This window comes from Coptis chinensis, chromosome 7 (genome assembly GCF_015680905.1).
Source record: "Coptis chinensis isolate HL-2020 chromosome 7, ASM1568090v1, whole genome shotgun sequence".
NCBI classification, from domain to species: domain Eukaryota; kingdom Viridiplantae; phylum Streptophyta; class Magnoliopsida; order Ranunculales; family Ranunculaceae; genus Coptis; species Coptis chinensis.
The window spans coordinates 3,104,941-3,131,499 of NC_141462.1; the positions used below are offsets into that span (position 1 = coordinate 3,104,941).

The following is a 26,559-nucleotide window of genomic DNA, read 5'->3' on the forward strand; positions in this document are numbered from 1 at the left end:
CCCTCAAACCCTTAGCCCGCCCGCCCCGCCCCGGCCCATGGGCTGAAAAAGCCCTCAAAATGAGGCCCTCACACATTCGTGGGCTGGGCCGACCCGGCCCTCAAGCCTTTGAGGGGAGGGTAAGGGCCTAGACTTTGAAACTTAAGCCCTCTTTTAAGCCCGACCCTCATTAGGCCCTTAACATTTATTATATATATTTTAATACATTTTTTTACAATATATTTCATTTTAGCATTAATATGCTAAAAATCACTTAAAAGAACGTTTATCTATTAAGTTTGACAACCTTATAATTTCATTATAATATTTTATTAAATGAATTTAACTGATCTTAATTGATTAATACAACTTTAACAAGTTTTTTTTAGTAGTTTGAAGGTTTAATTGTAAAGTGCATTCAATTTTATCATTTTTAACTAATGTTTATAAATTTATTTTGTAAATCAAATGTATAACATAGTATTCGGCCCTCACATTTGGCCCTCAAGCCCGGCCCTTCAAGCCCTCTCGAGAGGGTTGAGGGGCGGGTAAAAGCTTCGAGATTTAAGCATTGGCCCAACCCGACCCGGCCCTCGAGGTAAATTAGGGTAGGGCTGGCCCGGCCCTCAAAGCATGAGGGCTTCATTATTTGAGGGCCGGCCCGACCCATTTGACACCACTAGAAAAAAGAGGAGAAAACCCCACGACTATTAAAAAAAAACAAAAACCCACGGCTAAAATTAAAAACAACCCTAGAGATTCTCTCACTGAAATTTTGTCTCTCTTATCTCTAATCTTTTCAACTTTAGTCTGGATTTTGGTTTTCTTTTCTCATCTTCACAAATAATTCCATCTTTCTAAAATCCCAGTGAGTTGAGTCTCTCGATTTCGAATCAATTTTTTTACAGAATCAAAAATTATTTTTTACCGATTAAAAAAGGTTAGGGGGTGTTTGGATCCTATTTATTTATTGCTAAAAAGTGTTTATTAGTGAAAAAACATTTTTTGAAAAAATAAATGTGTTTGGTTTCTATTTTTTTTTTAAAAATAGTTTTTCATCCAAAAAAACACTTTTTGGTCCCAAAAACTTGTTTTATGATAATTAGGTAAAACTTGTTTTTCAAGTTAAAAAACTATTTTTCTTTGAAAGAAACACTTTGGGTGCTCAAGGCAAATGAACTCTCCGGATGTTTTAGACTTTAGTGATTTATGCCACGATATGCCAAAATATATCGATAAACATAGTGTGAATTCTGATTTGATAAAATAGCTTTTAAGAAAAAAAAATTACAACCAAACATGTTTATTGAAAAACTGTTTTTAGAATAAATACTTTTTTATAAAAATGTTTTTTTAAGAGAAAATGATTTTTTGAAAAAATGAGAACCAAACACCCACTTAGTTTTTTGTTTTACCAATGGAAAATTCAATTTTCTCTCTCTCATTCTCTTGGTTTATATGTAGAATTCCAGTGGTGCTTTGGGTGACGTAAATGGGGATAGTATCGACATGTGCGGTGACTGGCGAGGCGTTGCATCCTTCAAGCACTCGGCAGCATATTCAACACGAAAGTATAGCTGTTAAATGCAAAGCTTTTCGTAATATGGTTATCGTAGATGTACTTATCTTTTACTCTCAACACGACTACTTTCTTTTGTAGAGGGAGTTCAAGGGTATTGCAAAACAGTTTCAGAGTCACCCTCACATTCGATTAACACTAAAGTATATGTAGCGTTTGACATGTTCATTATCCCATCAATTTTTTAGCCATGTGGTCTTACATAGGTATAATCCATGGCTCCTTGCACTCTTTGGCTAAATTTTCGATAGGTTGAAACTGTATGGGTAAAGAACAAACAATGATAACAATTGATACATCATATCCTATGTGGTGCTTGAGTTTATTGGCGATCTGCACAAATAGTGAAATAGGTATTATCCAGAAAAATATAATCCCATTTTGTTTTCACTGATGACCATTAAGCACCAATGGTGAGTGGATCCTATGCTCCGCACCGTGTTTCTTGATCAATTTGTGTGTAGACGCACAAAAACAAGAACGCCACTTTTTGCACTGGTGAGTTGTCTTTGCTTTTACATGAGATATAATTTATCTAGAGTATCTTGGAAATCCTTTTGTAGATGATTTCCATGAGATATGGAGTCGTGCCTATTATGAGAAAAAACCGGGTGGCTTGAATGACGTGTATATAATCATTGTGGCGCTCCCATTTATTCTGTTGTTGAATAATACTTTGAACATTTTTCCTTTATAATCTAGATAAATCTTTTTCATTTTTCCTTTTTGTAGTGTTTTTATGTTGATGATGATGCCATTCCGCCCAGGTTTGCAATGGTTTTACCTTTGTGACGGCTGATGAGCAGGTATCGTTTATCATTGGTCAATAAGTCTTTATTTGATCTCTAGATTCATGACTGTACTCCCAATAACATGTTAGTACGTACAAGTCATTTTGATTCCTCTTTTTTCTTACATTTATTTTCTATTGAACTTTTTTTAATCAGTTGATCATTTTAGATCAATAATCAGTTGATTACTTACATAGACTATTGATAATCTTCGGGAGCGGCTTGCTTGACTTGGGTAAAAACACCTCTCTTTCTCTTCTCTCATTGCCATCACTGAAGAAAAAAAAAAGCCTCTCACACCTTTATCTCTTGCTGCAACTCTCTCAAATGGTTTCAATGTCGGCAAGTTTTTTCTCATTCTTCAAAACCCATTAATTTTCATCTCTGTAAGTCAAAGAAATAAACTAAAGTTTTGATTTTTATTATGCTTATTATTTTATTTGTTTGTGTGACAGATCTTTGAGCGCAATGGAAGTGCAATTGTTGGAAAAAACTATTTCACAATCGTAATGAGATGCACGCAGAATTTACATCAATTTTGTTGAGCCTCTCTATGCCTTCTCCATGAAGTTCTTTAAAATTAGCAGGTGTTTTCTCATTTAAGTTATGTTGCAGTCTTAACAATAAAGAGATGCACAGATTTATAGTACAAGTGTGCTGATTTTCTTTTCTATCATGTTTTGCAGGCATCATTATCCCGAAATTGAACAAAAAGTATTTCACACTTGAAGCATGGGAATAAGGCGCATTCAATCCTCATCTTTCTTAGACATTGTATTCTTTGTTTCCCATATTTCTTGATGGATATCTATGGGCCAGAGCTAGAATTTTTGGTGTGAGTGCTTTAAAACCTATTGTATCCATCTTCATTTATTTTATTTTTTATTTTTTTTTAATTATTTTTTTATGAGTGCCTCAAGCCTGTACGTATGATTTTATCTGATTCAAGAAATATGATTATTAGTAGAAGCATGTGAAGTAAACGTCACTTTAATTTATGAAAGAGCATGACTTATATCTTCATTTGCGTGTTTATTTTGTCGTACCTATTATTCTAATAACAATGCTTTGTCCACTATAAATGCTTTTGTACTTTACTGCTTGGTTTATTTGGTTTAGTATTGTTTCATTGTTGTTAGTCCTCATTTTCTACTAGAAACCGCGAAGTGGTGTAGACTGATATTTTTTTAACAACTTCTTCATGTGTTCTCTTCTTTATCTCTAATTAGTAATAGTTATTGATTGTGTTGAATTGAATTGATTTGGGGCTTTAAGTGTTTGTCACATTGTCTCACTAAGTCTGTTTTCTCCACTCTTGGCAATAAAATGGCCAGAACAAGTAGGCAGAAGAAGAAAAAAAATATATATCAATTTGAACTGATTGATACGTACTATGTCCGCCAATGTCTTCTACAAGGTGAAAATTCTTTCTTCTTCTACTTCTCCAGTACTGTATGCTATTAATAGATTAATTATTATTGCACTACCTAAACTTGACATAGCAGTCATTTTTCAAGCTCTCTCAGCTTATCCACGTCGACAGGGGTATTACAAAAAAATAGGAGAGCAAAAGAGAAGTTTACGTAGCCTTAACCCAAACAACCAACTTCGTCACATATAAATAAAAAAAGATACTAAAAATTTGGAGAAAACCCAAACATCGGTGCACAACTAAAACTCTAAAGTTAACTCCGTTACGCGCATGCCATGTCAGACAGAACAAGGGTATTCCTTAAACCCTTGGCTTAACGGAATAAGGATCTAATACCCCTTTATAGGTATAACTACTCGATTTGTTGGTTGTTTTAAATGGATTTCTCTATTTTCTGTAAATCTAGGTGTTGGGTTTGTTTGTTGTTTTGTTGTTGTTGTTGTTGTTGTTGTTGTTGTTGTTGTTTTTTTTTTTAATAATATTGATTACTTTTACCAACAATTCAAATTTGGGTATGACAGTTAGATTGGTGGCAATAGTAGTTTAGTGAAATCTATTTTGTTGTTTGTGGGGGAGTTTCAGCTCATAATAGTTCGATGTCTAAATTCCCAAATATCATTTCTAAATATTTCAGATTGGGGAATAAAACATGTTTAATTGCGTTGAGATTACTCTTCTACCTATACTTATGAGGAATCTTATTTAATCGAGTGTATAATGTATAATAGGTCTGATCGTATTTCAATCTTATGTTATAGAGATTTTGTTGGAGCGAAGAGTCGAAGATAACCAAAGTCCTCGAATTCTACTCTGTTTTAGATACGTTAAGAGCAGAGCAGCAAGTTTTGTTTTAGCACTTAGCAGTGTAACAAAATGGATTCTGAGTTACTGCATACTGCTTAACTCGACAGATAAACAAACTTTGTCCTTTGTCCCCTTTCTTCACTTTTCTTCACTAAGTAGCGTTTTTTTCCCCTATTTGTAACCATCACAAAAGGATATCGATATGTAAAATCCTGAAAATTGTATTCAATTGTTTGGCAGTCGCTTTTTTATGAGTGTTCAACTGTTTCAATCATATGCTAGACCAATGCACAATTTTTCTCATTTTCTATATATTTTGTGACTTTTGTTTTGTCAAGTCAATCTATATCATTATTATAGAGTATACGTAATACTTAAGGTTGTTAGTGTGTCCCGTAGGATAGAGTTCTTTGATCACTATGCTATCCTATTCCACATATACTGAACGAAGGATAAAAAGGTATCAAGATAGATGAATGTTTCACGCCTGGCGCAACCACTACCTGCTCAAAACACGTGCTAATTGTAGTGCTTTATATGCGAGGAATTTATGAGAATTCGTTTCTTTTGGTTCCCCTTGATTCCTTATGTGTTTGCAGGTGTTTGATACATACTGTGTGGCCTGTTTTTTGCAGAAAACATGAAACCGGTAGACGTTGGACTGACAGAGGACATGCTATATTTCAGAAAGTTTGAGAAAGAAGGAGATCCTACAGTGAAATGTTTGGTTTATTGTCTTCCTTGAATCTCTTACTTGCACATTTGCAAATTGGAATCTTTTGCCTGCCACCATCTTGGTTCATTCTACTGCACAACCATCCAGGCATGACTGTGTTCAGGAAGCTTCTCTTTGGTTCAATGCATATTAAGTCATATGACTGGGAAACTGATGCACCCCTCAACTCAAAGGTGTAAGTTCTTATTTCTTCTAAGGTTCCCGTCTATTTGGTGATATTGATTGAACGATATTTGGTGATATTGATTGAACTATCTTGCAACTTCCCCAAGTATAAGGAGGATAATTCCGATAAAATACAATAGAGGAAATCATTAAATTAGGCGTTAGAAGAGTTATTCTTAATGTCTATTGAAATGATGTTCAAACGAAATAGATGTATATCCAAATCTTAGATCATGTTTGGTAAGTCTTATTTAGCTTTGTGATTTATTCTTTTAATATGCTGATGTATATGTAACATACATTTTTGATGAAGTGTTTAATCTCATATATTCAATAGCTGTTGTAGATAAATTATCGATATAAATATATAATGCAGAATACATGTTTATGGTAGCCTGTGCCACTGTTATACCATAGCTATTATAATGGTAAATGATGATCATCTCCTCACAGTTTGGCTTAATATTGCCTTTGATAGACTACATGTTTGAAACTTATATTATTTTCCGCAACATAACATTCTACTACAGATTTTTTGTCAGTAAAAAACAAATTTAGGTAATTTATAGTCCTCCCCTAGACCATAAGCTAGCTAAAATATTGGAGATGGAATGTAAAGGTACTTTGTATTTGAGACCATGATCTATAAAGGTTGAGGTACCCTTAGCCTCCCAACTTTTTTTTCAAAAAAAAAAAGGTATAACGGAGTTTATAAACATAAAAATACACTGTCTATTTTTTTTTATAGTATTCTACTGTGGTTTTGCATTAACTTGACTGTGGACATTAATTTGATCAGTTGACTGTACATATACGATTAAGTTTGTATTGGTAAAATAATTTATTATGGGGTTTGGTTTAATTATACATGACATTTTGACATGAAGATCCACATAGAGTTGATCATTATCTATGCCTTACCCATATTCAAGGATGCGTGGCTATTTTTTTTAACTGCAAAGCATTAGACTATGTATAGTTGATATCACTTTTTTATTTTTGCTATGTTGATACCACTTTAGAGTATTCAAGTTTGTATATCTTTGATGTGCAAGGAATTTTGGTAAAGTCGCTTCCAATGGCTTCGAGTAAACCATCCGTTACTGAATAGTTCCTTCTATGAGGATTGGATTTACAAGAATTCACCCTTAAAGGTATGTTGGACATCATTATGTCTCAATGATTTTATATTTCTTTGATGTTTGTTGTGTGATGAGTCTTCAAAAGATTAGAAGTGAGGTTCACCATAAATTGTTTGGAGCTAAATGATTTGGGGTTTTGAATTACTACACATCTTTTGAATTAGTTTATTGTTTCTAAATCAGTTTGCAGTGGTAGTGGGTATGTTTTCTGCATTTGATGAATTTGATTTTTTTTCACTTGAATCCAACCCGCAATGATATTACAATTCATATCCGAGACACAAAAATACATAAAAGCGAACCCTTTATTTTTAGCTTGGCAATTGAAGAAAATTTAGGCACCATAATCTATAGTAGAATATGCTTATTCATTAATATACAATAGGCAAGTTATGTTTAATCATGTATTATTAGTCTTCTGTTGTTCTTTCAAATTATTAAGAAATTTAACATATTTGTTAGTAGATAATAGTGATCTCTATGATGCATGTCATTCAGGGGATCCGCTATGGATTTGGCTATGGAAATTGTGGTCACTGTAATGAGCAAATGGTCATTTGAGTGTGTTGGATTTCAAGATGTTTAGATTGTTATCTTTTCTGCTAAGTGTATCAAGTAGTGCAGCATTCCAGCCAAGAGATCGAGAAAATCTAATCTGCAAGCAGGCAACTCCAAGTACTAATTATCTAGGTACATTGTTTTTATCTCAAAATTTTCTTACCATGTACCTTTCACACTGATCTTATTTCCTTTTTCTCATGGTTCTTCTATAACTTGAAATTATCGAAAGATTATGTAATAGCTAATACCAGATGAGTAGTCATTAGCCTATAACATGGATATGATATTTAGAAGGACTTCATCCGTAGAGGGGTCATAGTCTTGCAGTGAGGATGTTTATATTGATGGATAGTACCAAAGGGGATTTTTTTTTAAGGGTTATTTCAGCGTCTTATGTTGTTGGGTCTCCTAATTAATTATAGGATCATACTTAGAGAAGAAGTCACCGTTCGAAGCTTTTTGACAATTCTTCTAGGAAATAAAATTGTTTCTACTTGGTTTATTGGAAAGATTGTTGATAGTGACCCTGATGACTAAGCTTTTGTGTACTACGCTAATTATGGTGGTCATGGAGTGCTTGGTTAGTATTAAAATAAAATCTTTGATAAAACAGGTAGGAAAGAATAAGTGAATGATCTTGACCACGTAAAATGAATTGACTTGGATCCAGTTTTCCTACTCCTTTATGGCTGTTGATTTCTTATTTTAGTCGCGTTGAGCCATTCTATTTTCAAACTTGAAACAACTAACTAAACAATTAAATGGTGTAAACCAATTTTAATTGTTCTAAATTATTGTTTTACTAATAGAATAAAAGATAAAATTGTGTAAATATGACTTCTCTATGGGTTTGGATGTAATTTGTAGAAGGGGTTATTTCTCAGTATTAAGGGTGGAATTTGAGCCGAGCGGCTCGGGCTCGGCTCGGGCTCAGCTCGTTTATGGCTCGCTCGAGCTCGCTCGTTTAGTTATATGAACCAAGCTCGAGCTCAGATTAAGGCTCGTCTATAAACGAGTCGAGCCCGAGCCGAAGCTTTGTAGCTCATGAGCGGCTCGTCTAAATACACTATAATAGAAATATAGAATAGTAGATTACGGATCAGTGGATGAGTGGATCAACCAATAGTCCAATACCCATACCCATGACCCAAGCTATATAGTTTAGCAACCCATCTTTCATTTTCAGGGTTTCATTCAGACATTCACGCCGCCGCAAGAAAAGAATGGATTAGGTTATCCAGTTATCCCTCTTTCTTGTCAACGTTTCAAACACAACCTCAATGAAAAAGCTTGAACAATAACAACACCATCAAGATAACCAACCCCGACCTCACCTTTCAACCCATCTATAATTCCCTCACTAACAAGTGGAAAAAACACCTTCAAACTCTCACCAACATCAACAAACACGAACCAAATCCTCTACATTCTCAGCATTATCATTTCCACCAAAATCCTCACACCCACAAATACTAACATAACTAACAACCCCTTCAACCAAACACTCAATCTCCCTCACAGCTTTCTTCCCCAACAACTGAAACAGCCCCACTTTCGACAACTCATAAAACAAGGGAGAAATCACAGCAACAGATTTCAAACCATTACAAGAAACAGAACAAGTAAGTAACTGAAAGTCTGAAACACGTCTTTATATCCTTTTCTTTTCACAAAGTATTGTAAAGTTTGGACTTTGGAGCAATGTTTTTCAATTAAATTAATTTTTCAACCATTGTAAAATATTCCTGAGCTTCGAAATTCTTGTTTATGTACTCAACACATCTTCCTCATGTAACACCTTTACTTTCTATTTAATTTATATCTTATGTATCATACCTGTGCTCTATTTCTGTCTTTGTTAGATGGCCAACTTCACAGTTTTTTTCATTTCAAAAGTCATAGCCCCAAATTGTCATATTCCTCTGTTTACTCTTTCAGTCAACTCTTCGGTATATTCTCTTTTCAATGCTCTTGTCTTTTTTACTGAGACTTGAAAATTTGGTTTCAAAACTTGTTTCATCATAGATGATAGATATAAACTCGTGATGTGTTTTGGAAATTTGAAGGGTGATTATTTCGAAATAAAAATATTTTAAAGTTTATCTATCTTTAAATAATTGGTCAATGGAGAAAAAAAAAATTACATCCAATAACCACGATTGCTCGAATCAGATGATGCATTTTCTGTTCGTCGCTGTTGTTGTCCCGGGTTCTACTCAGGCGTCTTATGTTGGCTTGGAACCTGGTACACCCAACTATCTAGTACAGTCGGTGTGCCATATTGGTTATCCATACATTGTTTGCTTTCCATAAAAGTCCGGTTAAAAATTTATTGTCTTTGCTTTCTCAGCCAAATGTCCAATACAAAGGAATAAACCACATTAAGAAAATTTGTCATTTCTCCAATTGTACCACATATACGTTTCTTTTCCATCTATATCCTACCAACTTAGACTTCTCCACAATGGGTCTTTTCAAAAGCGTGCTTTTTATCATAGTGTTTGCTTCTTTCACTGTTGCTAATGCTTGTTCTAATGGGCAATGCAAGGTGAGCTGTTTTTGTTATTCATGTTTATCCGACTGTGGTTCTTATTTTGGTTTCTGTTGATCATATTTGAGTTTGTTGATTTTATTTTCTTGGGTTTGTTGATTTTTATTTCTATTATAGCTCCTTGATGAATGCTGGTCAAATGAGGATTGTGAGGCTAGACTATATTGTTCCTCATGTCCACAAGGATTTTCCTCAAAAGTAGGAGTTGAATTTTCTTTTCTCATTTCGATCCCTTGAGTAATTTATAATTACTTTTCTCCTTCCTCTCTTAATTCAACAGTCAACACCATGTTCATGTACGGTTGAATTTTAAATGTCATTGTTTCTGGAATAATCTGGAGCAGTATGCTTGTCCATTTTTAACATCATTTTCATTGTTTCCATGGTATGGTATGCTGCATTTATTTATTTTTTGTCGAGTTTCAAGTTTATTAACTTGTTGTTGTGTTACAGGGATCAGCCATATCTAGTATTCTTGGAGAAGCTAGTATTAATTTGACAACCTACATCACTTCAAAATCTCCTGTTCCTGTTTCGTTGCCGTTGAAGAAAAATACTCAAGGCACTATTTTACAAGTGAGTCATTTCATTATTTATTATAACCTTGTTCCAATTTCTTTTTATACTTTTAGGAACTGCATGTACACTTGTTATAAAGGTGCTTATAGGTACATGTACACTTTTTTTACTTTCTTCTTAAAAACTGATTGGTTTGAAACTTTTGACTAGATATGTCTGATTTGCAACCTGAACTTGTTTCAAGTACGCCTTTGCAAACGCCAAGCACTTCTACTACTGAACATCAAAGTGGAGCAACACAGCAAGAAATTTCACACGAACAACAAGAACAATCTGAGAATCCAAAGAAGAGGGTCAGGGCCAAGACATCCGTTGTTTGGAAGGAATTTATAGAAGTAATTGTCGAAGGCGTAAAGAAGGCTGAATGTAAACATTGCAAGTTGAGGCTTTCTTATACTGATGGGGGGCCAACAAGTCATCTTAGAAGGCACATACCTATTTGTATACCTCGTATTGCTGCGATTTCTGGTCAAGGTAAAGGTCCTAAACAATCTCTTTTGTCATTTGATAGTCATGATGGTTTGACTGCATATAAATTTGATCAACAAAAAGCAATAGATATTTTAGCAAAGGCCATCATTGCGCATGAGTATCCTTTTAAGATGGTAGAACATGAATTGTTTGTGCTGTTTTGTAAAGTTCTCAATCCCTGTTTTGATCCAATTAATCGCAAAACCTATTAGGGATTCTTGTTTGAAAGTCTATGAATGTGAGAAGTCGAAGTTGAGGTCAACATTAGGAAATGTTGGGAAGATTGGTTTAACATCTGATTTGTGGACCTCTAACCAAACCGTTGGTTATATGTGCCTCACCGTCACTTTGTAGACTTCAGAGTGGAAGCTCCAAAAGCGTGTCTTGAGCTTTTGTTGCTTGCCACCTCCTCACACCGGAGTTAACATTGCTTTGATTGCATTTTTCAATGTCTTAGTGTGTGGGGATTGAGGAAAAAGTGTCTTCCATTACACTTGATAATGCTTCTGCAAACGATGCAGCTGTTACTAGCCTCTTGACTAGTTTTGGAGAGAACCTTTATTTTGGTGGTAAAATATTCCATGTTAGGTGTTGTGCACATATTCTGAATCTTATGGTGCAAGATGGCTTGAAAGAGATCAAACGCGTCTTTGTGGAGAATGTCCGTGAAAGTGTGAAGTATGTCACATTGACCCCTTCCGCGACTTCACAAGTTTAATGAGATTGTGAAACAATTGAAGTTGACAACCACCCAATCTTTGGTTCGGATGTATCCACTAGGTGGAACTCAACATATGACATGTTGAGGTCTGCACTTCTCTTTAAAGAAGTCTTTCCAAGGTATAAGGTTAGAGACTCTCAATATGAGTGGTTACCATCGAGGATGAATGGGCAAGAGCTTGAGGAGGTATGCGGGTTTTGAAGATCTTTAATGATGCAACAAAAAGCATTTTTCTGGTCAATTCTATCCAACTTCTAATCTGTTTTTCACGAAATTTGGAAGATAAAACAGATCTTGTTGCAAATGTCTATGGATACTAGAGAATGGATGGCTCGTTATGGTAAAAGCCATGAAAGACAAATTTGATAAATATTGGGAAGAATGCAACCTTTTGATGGCAATAGGTGCCCCTAGACCCCCAAACAAATTGAAATATATCGAAAGTATGCTTTTAGCAAACTTTATCCCACCCAAACCGAAGATAAACTTAAAGTCGTTCGTGATTCAATGATTGAGCTTTTTGAGGATTATGTATCCAAAGAAGCGAGGGGGGGTATTAACCAAGAGAGTGGAGGTAGAAGTAGCACTCAAGTGAGATAGCCGAAGTCGAGGTGTGAATTTGAAATGTGGGCCCGCGGAAACAAATTGTGTTCAATCAAATGCTAAGTCCGAGATAGAAGTGTATTTGGAAGAAGGCATCTATATTGGCTGTGATGGTACTTTTGATGTTCTAAACTGGTGGAAAGCGAACACTTTGAAGTTTGGATCCTTTCAAAAATGGCTCGGGACATTCTTTCGATCCCGGTGACTTCGTGGCTTCGAGAGTGCCTTTAGTGCTTTCTTTGGTAGAGTCATTGATGATCATCGGTTCATTGAGTCTTGAAACAATAGAAGCATTGGTTTGTACCGGAGATTGGTTGCGAACTGAATTTGGGATTGGCAAATCTGTGAATGTAAGTATATATATTTTTTTATATGTAAGTTCAATATTACTAAAACTTTAGTGCATTAAATACACTCATAGTGGTGCTTGCTTTGCGCGGTCGGGCCACATAGCTTAATTTGCTCCACTACTATTGTAAAGGTGTTTCTTCTAATCCTAATCACCATTTGCATTTTGTTTTGTAAAATAAATGCTTTCTATAGTTATAATGCTTTATTTTACTGGTTATCTAGTAATTATAATGCTTTCTATAGTTAATATTTTGTATATTAATTGTAGCTAAACAAATTATTGAACATGATCTTGATTCCTTTTTGTGCAGACTGACATTGATTCTTTTTTGTGTAGACAGGCCTGGCCTTGATTTGTTTTTGTGCATTGGCCTTGATTCTTTTTGTGTAGATTAGCCCGGCCTTGATCCCTTTTTGTTTTCATTCTTTTTGTGCAGACTAAAGCTTCAAATGTGTGATGGTGGGAAAGCTTGTCAAAGTTACTAAGTAGATTAAACTGGGATCAAAGTGGTGCCCACTTTTTGTTCTTTTTCCCCCCCTTAAAATCACAATTCCACAGACCAAATCTTGTACTTATGATCTTTAAGACATCTAAAGATGTTTTTGATTTTTTGGTATGCAATGTAAGTCAGTTCAGTTATGATTTTTTGGTATGGCAGTCAGTTCAGTTATGATTTATGAATGTAAGTCAGTAATATGTAAGTCAGTAAGTGGTTGCAAGCTTCAGACAATCACTTATAATTTATGAATGTGGGTTATTTAATTTTGCATTGCATATATTCAGATTTCAAGCTTGGCAAGCTCGTATAACAAACGAGCTTGAGCTCGGCTCGAGCTCGTTTGGTTAAACAAGCTTATTGAGCTCGAGCCGAGCTTTCTATATATCATTTGAGCCGAGCTCAAGCCTATTTTAAAGCTCGCCACTATTTCCGAGCCGAGCCTGAGCCTCTCTTTTTATTTCCGAGCCGAGCCTGAGCACACTAAAGCTCGGCTCGATTAGCTCGAATTCCACCCTTACTCAGTATGCAGTTGGGAATTTGTTGTAACGAAATAGCAGGAAAGCTTAGAAATATTTCTATTAGAAGGTGATGTCACGCGAATTAGAAGAGTAAGGACACAAGTTAATACTGATCATGAAACCATATTAAATGGATTAAAGCGCATTAAAATTTTCGCTTGACAATATGCAACAATGCACATGATCTGCTAAGGTGCTTAAAAAAAGGTACAGAGAGTATGAGACTTTCTGTAGGACCTCTATTTTAGCATAGTCTAAGTATAAAATGCAATTATAGAGCAGCTACATCTTTCCTGCATTTTTTTTTTATTCTAGCATCCAGTACATTATGATTCCTCTTATTGGTGACCAAGCTTAATTACTTAAATATATATTTGAGTCGACTTCATTATTGTTGATTGTTATATACTAAAAGAAAAAAACGCCTCACAACTTCCCAAATGGCGGACAGGGGCATGCATCCAATGAACCCTTCCGAGGATCGTTCGAACCAAAAGAACCTTACTTTTGTTCCAGTCCAGAGATGGGTTGAACCTTCAACCTCCCCACTGGAGTTCAGGCACTACTTCAACTTCTTGCCAGTTTTTGTTGTCCGCTTATGATTTTTCTTGCATGGGTTAATCCATCTTATTTCGTATAGTAATTATCTTTTCTTTCATAGTTGTATGCATGGCATTGCTCCTATTTCTACTTATGTATTACTCATTGCAGGTTATTCCTTTGTCTCTATGAGAAGGTGTTGCTGCATTTGGACCCATGAGGAAGAATTCAATGAGGAGAATATAAAGGTGAATAAGATTGTTTTTGGTCTTTGTTTCACTTATTCTAAATATTCAATTTCTTATTCTCTTCAATATTTATTACGTTTTGTACTAACTCTCTTTAATGGTGTTAAATCAAGCAATTACCTACTTCAAGATTAAGTTTCCTCAAGGAATGAGATTTACAAATATGACGCCAGACATTGGAAGTGTGATTAGGGTCGTTTTATGGGGTTTATGGGAAAGTTATGATCGTATACAATGTTGTGTACTCTATCTACTGTCTTTTTTTTAATGCTATATTGAGGGCATACTTTGGCGGTTGCTCTTACAATATTCTTTGTATTTCATTTGGTTGTATTGATGTCTTTCTATGTTTAAGTCTATTTAGATTATGGCGTCATTTTGGCATCTCGAATTACCATTGAACACATTTGTGCAGCTACGATACCGGATTAAATGAATGAGAATTGTCTTTGCAGCCTTCTGAAAAATAGTGGAGATATTCTTTCTTGATTTCCTACTTATAATGATTTTTGTTTTTGGTGTTTATAGTTATTGTCGAACGAACGTTGAGTTTATGTGTTTATATGTGGTTGAATGGAAAATATAATTTGACGCGCACTAAATATGTTTTTTGCAGTTGTTTATTTGATTTAATGTACGTATGTGCTATTTAATGTAGCAACTCCCGGTCACAAATTTGTGTAGTTTTACACAAATAATGTGTTTATCAACGAAAAAGGGAAAAAGGTCTTGACAACTAAAATAATTGAAAGGCCCAACCCAATTTGAAAGCCCAATACACCTTAATAATATAATTGCATTTTCTTTTAAAATGGTTGGGATACTTCAATCAGCTGATCATCTATATATATGTAGCAAGCCAAAAGAATTATGTTCATAGATATGTGTGTTACGTAAATGGGTCATTGGAACAATCTTGATGGATTAAGGTACTCCACATTACACATATTTTATGTACTCATGTTTTTTAATATACCTGCAGCATCGTAGTTAAAGTCACTACTATCTACCGTCTTTCAAATGTTCTTACAATCACCCGTCTTTTTTGAGACAATTATTGAACTAACCTCAAATAATAATTAACGGGAAATTGAAAACTAGATGAAAATGCATTAAACTAACCTCAAAGAAAAATTAACGGGAAATAGGAAATTGGACGCAAATGCATTGAACTAACTTCAAATAATAATTAACGGGAAATCGACAACTGGATGCAAAAGTATTGAACTAACCTCAAAGAATAATTAACGGGAAATGAAAAACTCGATGCAACTACATTGAACTAATCTCAAAGAATAATTAACAAAAAATCGGAAACTCGAGCAATACAAATACGTCAAACTAACCTCAAAGAAGAATTAACAGGAAATCGGAAACTCGATGCGAATGCATCAAACTAACCTCAAAGAGTGATTAACGAAAAATTTAAAACTGGATGTAACTACATACACATTGAACGGGAAATTCTGGATGCAACTGGATAAAACAAACCTCAAATAATAATTAACAGGAAATCAGAAAATAAATGCAAATGCATCAAACGAACTAACCTCAAAAATTAATTAACGGGAAATCGGAAATTAGATGTAACTACATTGAACTAACTTCAAAGAATAATTAACTGGAAATTGGAAATTGGATGTAACTATATTGAACTAACTTCAAAAAATAATTAATGGGAAATTAGAAACTTGATGCAAATCATTGAATTCATATTGAATAATAATTAACGGGAAATTCTTGATATAACTGCATATATAGAACTAACCTCAAAGAATAATTAATGGAAAATCAGAAACTAGATGTAACTATATTGAACTATAAATTCAAAGAATACTTAACGGAAAATCGAAAACTGGATGTAATTACATTAAACTAACATCAAATAATAATTAACGAGAAATCGGAAAATGAATGCAAATGCATCAAACTAATATAAAATAATAATTAATGGAATTTCGAAACAGGATACAAATGCAACAAACTAATCTCCAAGAATAACTAACGAGAAATTGAAAACTGGATGCAACAATATCAAACTAACTTGAAAAATAATTAACGGAGAATCGTATAAATCATAAACTGGAAGCAAATATTTAAGGAATAATTAATGCGAAATCGGCAACTGGCCTTGGGTTGTTTCTTTTTATGGGTTTTCACACGGCAAAAAAATTGAATGAGTGATCACTATAATATAACATCACCCGTTCCTAGGATGGGTTCGAAAATTAGTTACATAATAAATAAATGACGATTTGCTAAATATATAAAATATTTACACTTCATATTTATAATAAGAGTAGTAATTACATCAGATGATGAATCCCACATAAAAAAACTTGCCGGATTCACAATTATATACAGGGAAAGTGGGGCATTCTTTTTCTAGCCTCAAGCAGCACCAGTATACAGATTCACAATTATGTATTTTCTCTCAACTCTTATTTTTAGCTGCGCCCAAGTAACTTCTCGGCTCCCTAGTACTCATGCTGGAACCTTCACCACTTGTGAGATCAACCGTACCCCCCACGTAGTTCTTTTATGGTACTTCAGTTATTCAAGCAGATGCTCATGAGACAACAAATGCAACAATTACAGAGATATCATCAATTTTCCCACCACAATGCTGGACTCGGGCCTTTCGAGCTTCCATTGAAAATGGAGTTTTTCTGAATCGGTCGAAAGAATTATATAATGCGAGGTCAGCTATAGTGCAAGCAATCTCATCAGCCTTTTGTCCGTTTGTGATTCCCTGGTTCACCAACTCTTCAATCTCAGAATCAAACACATTGTCAAACAAACCATCTGAACCAACAATTATAACATCACCGTCCTCTATTGGAACCTCTAGTACCTATATGTAAGGAACATATAAAGGATTAGTGAATGTGTTCATGCATGGAAATCATACTGTTGGAACTGTTAATATTCTGATTAAGTATATTACCTCAGCTGAACTTGGATGATCCTTTGTGATCCCCAATTGATAAGGGCAGTTAAACTGATGTTGCTGTACTGGAGATCGATAGACGCACCCCTCTCCCCTTCTGAACACTCTGAAGCCACTGTCTCCAACGTTTACAGCATGCAAACTCTGCAACCAAATATAACAAACACAGGTTAGTTAAGGACGCACTTAAGGTATCAAAGCAACTAACAACTAACCTTTTATTAATCAATTGACCTTAAAAAGGGTGAGAATAAATTAAAACAAAAAACTCACTTTGTTTCTGAGTGTTATTATGCAAGCTGTTGAGGATCCGAGGCCTAAAGTGTCCGAGTAGGCTGAATTTAACACTCTCTGTGGATCAACGCAACCGCGAGGCTCATTCTTTATGGCAAGTTCACAATTTGACATAAGTTCGCGAGCATACTCTCCAGCGTCAATCCCATACTTGGCCCAACCGCCCACACCGTCTGCAACTCCAATGGTTTGCTCTTCTTCACATACAAAATGTGCATCTTCACCTTCAGGCTTTGAATCATCATCTTTAGGGATGTAGAAGGAGCCAGAAACTAATTTCAAGCTTGAATCAACCCTGTAACAAATCAACAAATAACATACGCATGAGTTCTTCTGTTGTTCTAGATTGCCTATAAAGATAAAGACTTACTAAATGAACATACAAAACATTACGAAACACTTGTTTTGTTTGAATAAAAGTATAAAACCAAAACCGAACTTCTTGTAACCCCATGGCTCTTATGGTCCATTATTTGTGTAAATAAAATCATAAATAATATACAATAATAAAAGAAAAAAGTATCCCCCATTACTTAAAACCCTAAGGAAAATTTCAGCATTGGTCATCCACCTGAGTTTATCCCCTGCTAAGCTGTCTAGTTCTTGGTTTTGGGTTGGTTGATCAGTTAAACGAGTTTTAGTGTATGTACCTAACTACATAAAGACAATAATTAATCGAAAATACAATGATTTATTGTTTTTTTCTTTGCGAACTTACCTTTGTCTTTTGCTTGTTGATGAACAACTGTAGTATTCTTCTGAAGAACTCGTTCGCTTCAAAGAGTTACCATTTCTTAGTACGCCAGGTAAAAGAATATCAAAAAGCATTGACATATTTGGAGCAGAAAGATTCAGAAAAGGAACACAGAGTTCTTTAATTTCTATAGTTTTGTGTTTGTTTGTTGCGGCTCAAATAATATATATAAGAGAAGTTGGCGTAACAATTACACACAAATTTGGAAACTTATTCATTTCCGGGTAGGAGTGGGACTTATATCCTAATTATTACATACCAAATTAGAAACTTAATTCATCTCTAATTAGGAGTCGGTTGCCCGTTACACTTGAGACAATTTCATAAGAAAACTTTGTCAACAAGCAATTCATCAGCGGACATAGACAGCCCAAAATGTACAAAATTTCGACAAAAACATCAGGTTGCCCAGAATTCAACTCGAAATATATACAAACTTGTTCAATCGGGCTTTGTTACTCTTTCCCACCCTGCTTGTATAAGGTAAATGATAAAAACTCTCCTTCCCCAGTCCCCACAGTATACAAGGTACTTATGCGGTCACACCAAGTCACTAATCCGCACACTGCTTGGCCTATCATACAATATTATACATTAATTTTCATAATAAGTACTCGTAAATACCAAAAACAACCAACAAACAAACTTCACACTACAAAACCTCAATCATATGAAAGTTTAGTATTGTCACTAAAAATACACTTGAACAGATTCATCATTCTAGCATTTTAGCATTTGATTTGTCCATACAATTTACAACATAAAACGTAGCACAATTAAATAATCCACAATCAAAACCCAAAAATCTAAATATTTAAAACCCCATTACATCTATTTTAATTTATATGGACCGGCCCCAAAACAAATTTGAAACTGGCCCAAAGAAAGCTAATTGGATTCGGCCCAAAACAAAAAATTATATTTCGGCCTAGCAACTAAATAGAACTGGCACAACCAAACAAACTAAAATCGGGCCCAAACAAAACAAAATAAACTGGCCCAACAACTAAAATCTAAAGGCTTTGGCCCAAAGCCCAAATCCCAAGCCCAACCAAACAGGTCGTCTTCTCCCTCCAGCAGCTCTCTCCTCCACCACTTCCACCGATTAACCACCATCAACCACCCACATTTGGCCCCTAAAAACCTAGCGGTTTTAATCCCCATGAAAACCCCCATCTATCGATACCCTCATAATCCGATTCCCCTCACATCGAAACTCAACCCCCCAACCGCCATTGACGAGTCTTCAAGCTCCCAACAGCCCTCATTCGACAGCCCTCACACACAATACACTAGCTACCCCATCACCAACAACCCATCTTCAATCAACAACACAAAACTTTAGGATATTCTCAAACCCAAATAAAACCCTCACTGCTCCCCAATGGTGTTCGACGCCATTAACGCCTCCCTCAACCTTCACAGCACCAATTCTCCATACATAACAACCCAACCGTCAAACTATTAACCCTCGACATCAACCAACAGATAATACCAAAATAAAAGTTCCAACAGTATACAGAGACGATTTCTCTGTTCTCTGGGTTTGCGCCACCATTACCAAACTCTTCCGAGTTCCAACAGTCTAATAATATAACCGGTTTTACCAATAAAAAGCAGAACAATCACGGACGAGGAAGAGCAGTCAAAATAACAGAAACATTGTACTCCCGTAAAACTGTTATCTCAGTATAGACTGTATAGGCTATAGACGAGAAAAGGAAAAAAGAAAACTAAACTACTCACCTGTATTAAAAGCACATGTATGAATCTCTCCTAGTCCGAATCGTCGCACTCCAACCTTCTAGCAAACAAGCCACCTCCATTTTTATTTTTATTTTTTTTATCTTAAAAACCATATTCTCTGGAAAAATATGAATATATCCCGGGATTGGAAACCTAAGCCCAACACAGACTCGGACCCATAAACCAGGCCCACATATCCCAAATTCAATCCAACAGTTTTAAATAAATAAATAAATAAATAAATACATATTTTAAATACGGGTGTTACATCAACACCCTCCAAGTACTATCCCACCACTTCTCAATGTCAATTAAAGAAGCATATAAAGTAAAACAATTAATGTAAAAGAATAATAAACCACAAGACATGGATATATCGTGGTTCGACGCAATTTGCCTATGTCCACACTGCGAGTTCCAAGCTTTACTAGATGTCCAGAGTAACAGATTACAAGAGCTCTCAATTCACTCACAAAGAATGAACACTCAACTGATCACTAAGAATTTATTTATTTATTTCTTTTGGTTAGGTTAAGTTTTTATAGAAAAAACTTATATATTTATATTGTTTCCAAAACGATTTGAGTCTTCTTTGAAATCTGATTGGGGTCTTGCTAGGCCGAGCAAAAAGTCGAAAGTCTTGTGGCCAGCTAACAACCCCTGCTCGTTAAGCCAAATAGAAGAGCGCAGGCGCACCTAACAATTTATTAGTGAAAAAATGTTTGATAAAATGTTAAGAAATTTACTAGTTTTATAAAATAGCTTTTAAGAAAAAAATTCCAACCAAACATGTTTATTCAAAAATTATTTTTAGAATAAATATTTTTTTCAAAAAAAATACTTTTTGATAAAAATTGTTTTTTTTTAAAAAAAATGAGATCCAAACACCTCTTATTGTTATGCTTTAATTTGTTTGCCCCGCAAGGCACAAACATCTAAACAACTAAAATAGTAACTAGTGATTTAATGTCTTGGTTGGTGACTCCACCACCAATATCCCTAGCAAAGAAGCTAGATTGGAAATTCAGAGAAACATTTGCTATCATTTCAGGAGATAATCAATATTTGAATCTTCATTGATCAATAAGGGTTTTTTTTTTTTTTTTTTTTTTTGGTAATTAATTGATCAATAAGGTTAAGTGATGGACAACCATTTTTTCAATATTCAAGATAAAAAAACACGCCTTTGGTAGGTGTGAACTCACAAAGTCCGTTGCCTGCCAACATTCTCAACCTACTATTACTGTTCTACAAGACTACAGTCTCTTTTTCGTGTATACCAAGCGCAACCAATGAATCATAATGCATGATCAAATTTACTTAGCATGAATTAAGTCATATTATTGTTCTCATCATATTTCATTCAATTCAAACGCACAGGCTGAGAAGCACTGGTGATTTTTTATTTGAAAGTATATTCACAAAATAAGAGTCATTTATTTCAATCCTACATATATAATTTGTGTATAATAAATGTAAACTTCTGCAAATTCTTAGTGCAACTGTGCAAGTCATAATAAGTTGGAAATTAATGACTGGTATAAAATGTGGCATGACTATGCATCCTTTACACCAACATCACATACCAGTCATCTACTACTTGTAACAGGTAACAACTAACCGATATGGCCGACAATTAGAACAAGTAATTTTGTTGAATTAGGAACCCTCTTAAATTCGTGATTCCATGTGATTTATTTCCTTAATTTCGTTCATTTCTTTTAACGTTACTTCACTAGGGCCCTGTTTGTTTCATATCACACCTCTTTTAACACTCTTGGAGTGGCATTTACGTTTTAAAAACAAACACACCAAACAGAACTCTCATTACAAAAGGGAAACAGAGAGAAAAGAGGGAAAAGGAAAAAAGAAGATGACGAAATCTGGGGCAGAAAAAAAGAGAACCCGGAGAACACCCGGTGGAGTTCAAAATAGTAGCAGAGATCTCAATAGTGATACCCCACCTAAGGTTTGTTTTATTTTTAAATTATATTTCTATTTTAAGATCTTCAATCAAATTTTGTTTTTTTTGGTAGGAAATAATTGAATTTGAGAATGGGGCAATTTGTATATATGTATACAATAATCTTATGTGTAGAAATGTTATGATTATTATTAGACACGCCCATGCCCGTTGAATTTTTATGTATTGTTAGATCCCTTTTGTGGTGAAAAGAGAATTAAAAAACCAGTCTTTAATAGTTTTTGATGTTGGGGTTCTGTAATTATTTGAACTTTTCGAAAGGGTGTTATGCATTATGCCTGTATGACCACCCAACGTTAGTGCCGTGCCTTCGAGCACACAAATTGGACATAGTAGCAGAATGATAATGTTCATTGTTAGAGTAACTGGTCCTAAGTTTCTTTTGGACCGGGCTAGATAAAAAATGCCATTGTGGAAAATGGCTCGCCCTATGGAAGATGCTTTTAGTTATGCTAAATTGTTTAATGACTTGATTGCTTTTAAGTTTTGTAGTAGAGACTTGATTGTTTTTTAAGTTTTGTAGTAGAGTTGTTTTTCTTACATTCAATCCAAAATGCACATCTGTGTGTTTAGATGTTGTCTAGGTGAGCACCTTGCCTAACCTTGCCTCATGATTCATACGCATGTTTTTAGAGCCGAGGTGACACCTAGGCATTATGAAAGAAATATAAATTGTTATATTTATATAATATCCACAAATTTCTAGTTGGCTACTTTCGAATTTCGACCCTAGCATTTTAGCCACTTCTATTTTCCTCGATAAACTTGTGCAGAACAAAAACGTTGAAAAAACAATTTAGTAGCATCACAAAAACATTTGGCTAACCATATCTGGGAAGCTTTGGAAGTTAAACTGGGGATGGATAAGGAGCATCGGACAGCCACATTTTGATTTAAAATTCTCTTGTTTTCTGCAGTGAGTACCCCCTGTCAATTGTCGTAGTGGGAGTAGGAGATGGACCTTGGGACATGATGAAGGAATTTGATGATAATATTCCTGCCTGGTCTTTTGATAACTTCCAAGTAAGAAGGCATTAAATGGCACTAAGATTTTTTATCTTTTCTTGTTTTGTCTATATTTTGAGTCAAATTGTTGTCAGGGTTTAATTAAAACTCTGTATATGCTGTCTAGTTTGTGAATTTCACAGAAATCATGTCTAAGAGTGTACCGGTACCCAGAAGGGAGACACTGTTTGCTCTGACAGCACTGATGGAAATACCTTCTCAGTATAAAGCAACAATGGAACTTAAATTATTGGGGTAATGGCTAGCGCTCTGTGTTTAGATTTAAGCTTTCGTCTATCATGTACTTAATTTTTGGCATGTAAAATATTTCTGAAGGGATGCTAGCATGCAACTCAAAATGAGTTGCGTAGATGCCACCTCACTAAAAGAGCTTTCGTCTTGGCTATGCAATACTTTTTTGAATTCCGAGGACAAACAAGTTTCTTTTAGTGGGGTATGCATACAACTTGGGCATGAGTTGTTTGTTAACATCAATTGTATTTCTGAAGTAAAAATCTTAAACCATAATGCATTTTAATTTTTTCTCTTTTGTTTTTTTTTGTTTGAGTAGTCACCTGACAGGGAGGTCTCCAGGAAGGTTTCCTCTCCCTCCATCTGTGTATGGTGCAGCTTCATTCAGTTCAAAACCTTCTTTCAGTTCAAAACCTTCTCGCTTGAGCAGTTTCCAGCAGAGTGCACCTCTTTATCCCGTGCCAGAGAAGACCATTGGCACGGCTCCTCCTGAAAGTTCTGCTTTTGATAACCAGGTACGCCCGCTTTTTGTTCATACTCATTATCCTTCTTTTGCTGATATTGGATTGGTAATCAGTTAGTGACCTTGTAAAATCCTATATCCGGGTGCCTTAAGGTGTTATTTTATAACAAAAATTAGTTATCTATGAATGAATTATGAAACATGAATAACGTTAGGAAATTGTAGATCAATAGAATGAAAGATGATGTGTCTTACGGTGACAACACTGTTTTTCATGCTCTTTAAGTTTACATTTCGTCCATCTCAAAATCTTAATGCATCTTACCTCAATCACATTCGTTTTCAACCTCCCTTCCTTCCTCTGCCTCCTCGAGTTTGCCACCTCTGAAAGAAGTCGAGGCTGAGTTGTTCTCACTACTGCTTCATCTACAATGAACCTTTCTTAACTTGCTTTACCACCATCAATCTCATGCACCAAAGCTTCTCGACTCTGTTTTTTTGTAGTTAAAACCTTTGTACCCTAGTCCCCTTAAATCCCCTTATTCCTGGTGAAGGTGGGAATTGAATCCAAGACCTTGAGACCGACCTCCCAAGGCTGAGTGGCCACTGGAAACCGCCTGAAGTCTCTACAACAGTATCCTCACCTTGATATAGCGGAACGGTTTCAATGTTGTCACCATTTTTACTTGCCATTCCTGGAATCACCTAAGTATTTTGTCAGTTCACTTTCTTACATAAACAAATATCATTAGACATGTAGTATCATTTCTACTTTTAGTTCAATGCATACATAAAATGATCGCTGGCTTTCATTAGCGCCTATCTCAGTTTGATTAGCCAAAATATTTGGGATATCATTCAATTCGTCGTTTGTTTTTTTCAAACAATTTTCAATTGAAATGTTGCGGTGCAGGTTTGTCCCATTTGCCTTTGCAATGCAAAGGATATGGCATTTGGCTGTGGACATCTGGTATGATGACTTGCTTTCTTTCTATTGTTTTACTAATTTTCAGTATAAGGTTACTTTTATTGTTTGTGAAAGTATGTTTCCTTGACATCCCGGGCGAGGTTCGGGGCAGGTGCTTAGGATATTAACATTTTAGAGTGCTTCATTTTTTTTGGCAGACATGTTGTGATTGTGGGAAAGATCTTCAGTTGTGTCCAATTTGCCGGAATCCAATACAAACCAGAATAAAGCTCTATTAGAAATTGAACTAGCTTCGATTTCTTAGCCTTGATCCTACCTCTACACCCTGTGGAAAGAACATAGTCAAATTCTTTGTAATTCTTTTATCCTTGATGTGTATTAAATTTGTCATCGAAATTGTGTCGTTCTGTATATTGTGTTTTGTACTTTTGAAGAGTTGTACATGGTTATATAATTTCAAGTATTTGTTTGCGTGTTACTGTCTCTTGTATAAATGATGATCTGGTCCACTTGTACATCGGTTGAAAAAAAAGTGCATGCAGTACTGAGATGTGGTTCGGAATGAAACAGCTAACTTCATAAGAAAAACAATCCTTACTAAACCAGTAATTATAAGTTGAGCATAATTTCAGTACACAAATCTAAAATATTTTAACGATCGCGCCTCTCATCTACACTGGGGCAACAGTGTTTTAATATTTTTTAATGTATCTCTTATAGGGGTGGCAATGGGTGGTGTTGGGTCAGGTTCGTGTCTTGTCATATTCGGGTCACGAGTTAGGAAAGCAAACCCAAACCCGACCCAATTACTAATCATATCGAGTTTGTCAAATCCAAACCCAACTCCGGTCTATATAACAGGTTATCCAACAGATGACCTGTTAAGCCAGTAGGTTAATTTCAGATTATTTTTGGATCGGATTCCCAGACAATCTGTATGCAAAATATTTAGTATTTCACGATTTTATTTATCAAAAAACATATATATAAAAATATATATATATATTAATTCTAAAAATCATCCATAATCCAATTACATATCAATGAAAATTGAATAACGAAACACATATTTATCGAATGAATCAATATGATGGCTAATCCTTCTCTTTTTAGTCGTTTATTTTAGGTTGTTAGGATAATGAGATTTTAAAAAATAATAAAACTTATCTTAAAATAGGTTATACAGGTCACGGGTTGATGACCCGACAAATTAGATCCGAGAACTAGTTGGGTCTACTAACGGGTTATTCGGGTTAACATATGTGATCCTAACCCAACCTATTTATTTGACGGGTTTGACGGGTCAACCCTTAAATGACCCAAAAGCCTTTTTTCCAACCCAAACCCGCTAATTTCATGTCAGATTCGTGTCGGGTTAGGTGAAAAACTGCCACCCCTATTCTCTTAGGTTATTTCGTTATTTGTTATTTGTCTTTCTATTTTTTAGTTATTTACCTAATTTAACCCTGTCTAAAATAGAGAGAGAAAAATTGTTGGGTTTTTGATGGACACGTGTAAGAGAGAAATGGTAAGATGAGGAGAGAGAAAAAAATGTGCTCTCCCCAATTTCATCAAACACATTAAGCGCAAAATCAACCATCCCAAACTGACCATAAAAATTTATCAAATAAGTACTAGTAATCAAATCAACATTACACGACCCAAAATACAAGGAAACACAGAGTTTGTAAATAACAAAAATTGACTAAAATTTGCATGTTAGTGTAACTGAAAGTCAATATTCCTTGTATTGTTACTTATTTGATGCTTCTAAGAATTTGTTTTGGTGCCTGTTGAATTCGTGCGTTACCGAATGTGTCACTGAACCTGAGTCAACACAGTTATGATTTGTTGGCCTATTAATGTTGTTCTGAAACTCATTTAGCACTTGTCCCAAGTGACAATATGACAT

The 26,559-nt window shown here is 35.0% G+C and overlaps 2 protein-coding genes and 1 long non-coding RNA gene across 3 annotated transcripts; 2 read left to right on the forward strand and 1 right to left on the reverse strand.

Moving 5' to 3' along the window:
• Positions 1-8,251: 8,251 nt before the first annotated feature.
• Positions 8,252-10,983, forward strand: LOC147485238 (uncharacterized). Its single transcript, XR_015202050.1, has 3 exons — positions 8,252-8,811; positions 10,194-10,316; positions 10,470-10,983. It is a non-coding gene; the product is annotated as an uncharacterized LOC147485238 (long non-coding RNA).
• A 5,665-nt stretch (positions 10,984-16,648) lies between these two features.
• On the reverse strand, positions 16,649-18,729 carry LOC147485239 (putative protein phosphatase 2C 55). The gene is made up of 4 exons (XM_086573460.1): positions 18,234-18,729; positions 17,495-17,810; positions 17,219-17,365; positions 16,649-17,125 (listed from the first exon to the last, which is right to left on the reverse strand). Exons 1-4 carry the CDS (start codon positions 18,347-18,349, stop codon positions 16,841-16,843), a joined length of 864 nt encoding a protein of 287 aa, XP_086429586.1. The 5' UTR covers positions 18,350-18,729; the 3' UTR covers positions 16,649-16,840.
• A 3,046-nt stretch (positions 18,730-21,775) lies between these two features.
• Positions 21,776-25,125, forward strand: LOC147485240 (E3 ubiquitin-protein ligase RGLG2-like). The gene is made up of 6 exons (XM_086573012.1): positions 21,776-21,984; positions 22,917-23,022; positions 23,132-23,259; positions 23,576-23,771; positions 24,633-24,689; positions 24,845-25,125. Exons 2-6 carry the CDS (start codon positions 22,969-22,971, stop codon positions 24,923-24,925), a joined length of 516 nt encoding a protein of 171 aa, XP_086429138.1. The 5' UTR covers positions 21,776-21,984; positions 22,917-22,968; the 3' UTR covers positions 24,926-25,125.
• Positions 25,126-26,559: the final 1,434 nt, after the last annotated feature.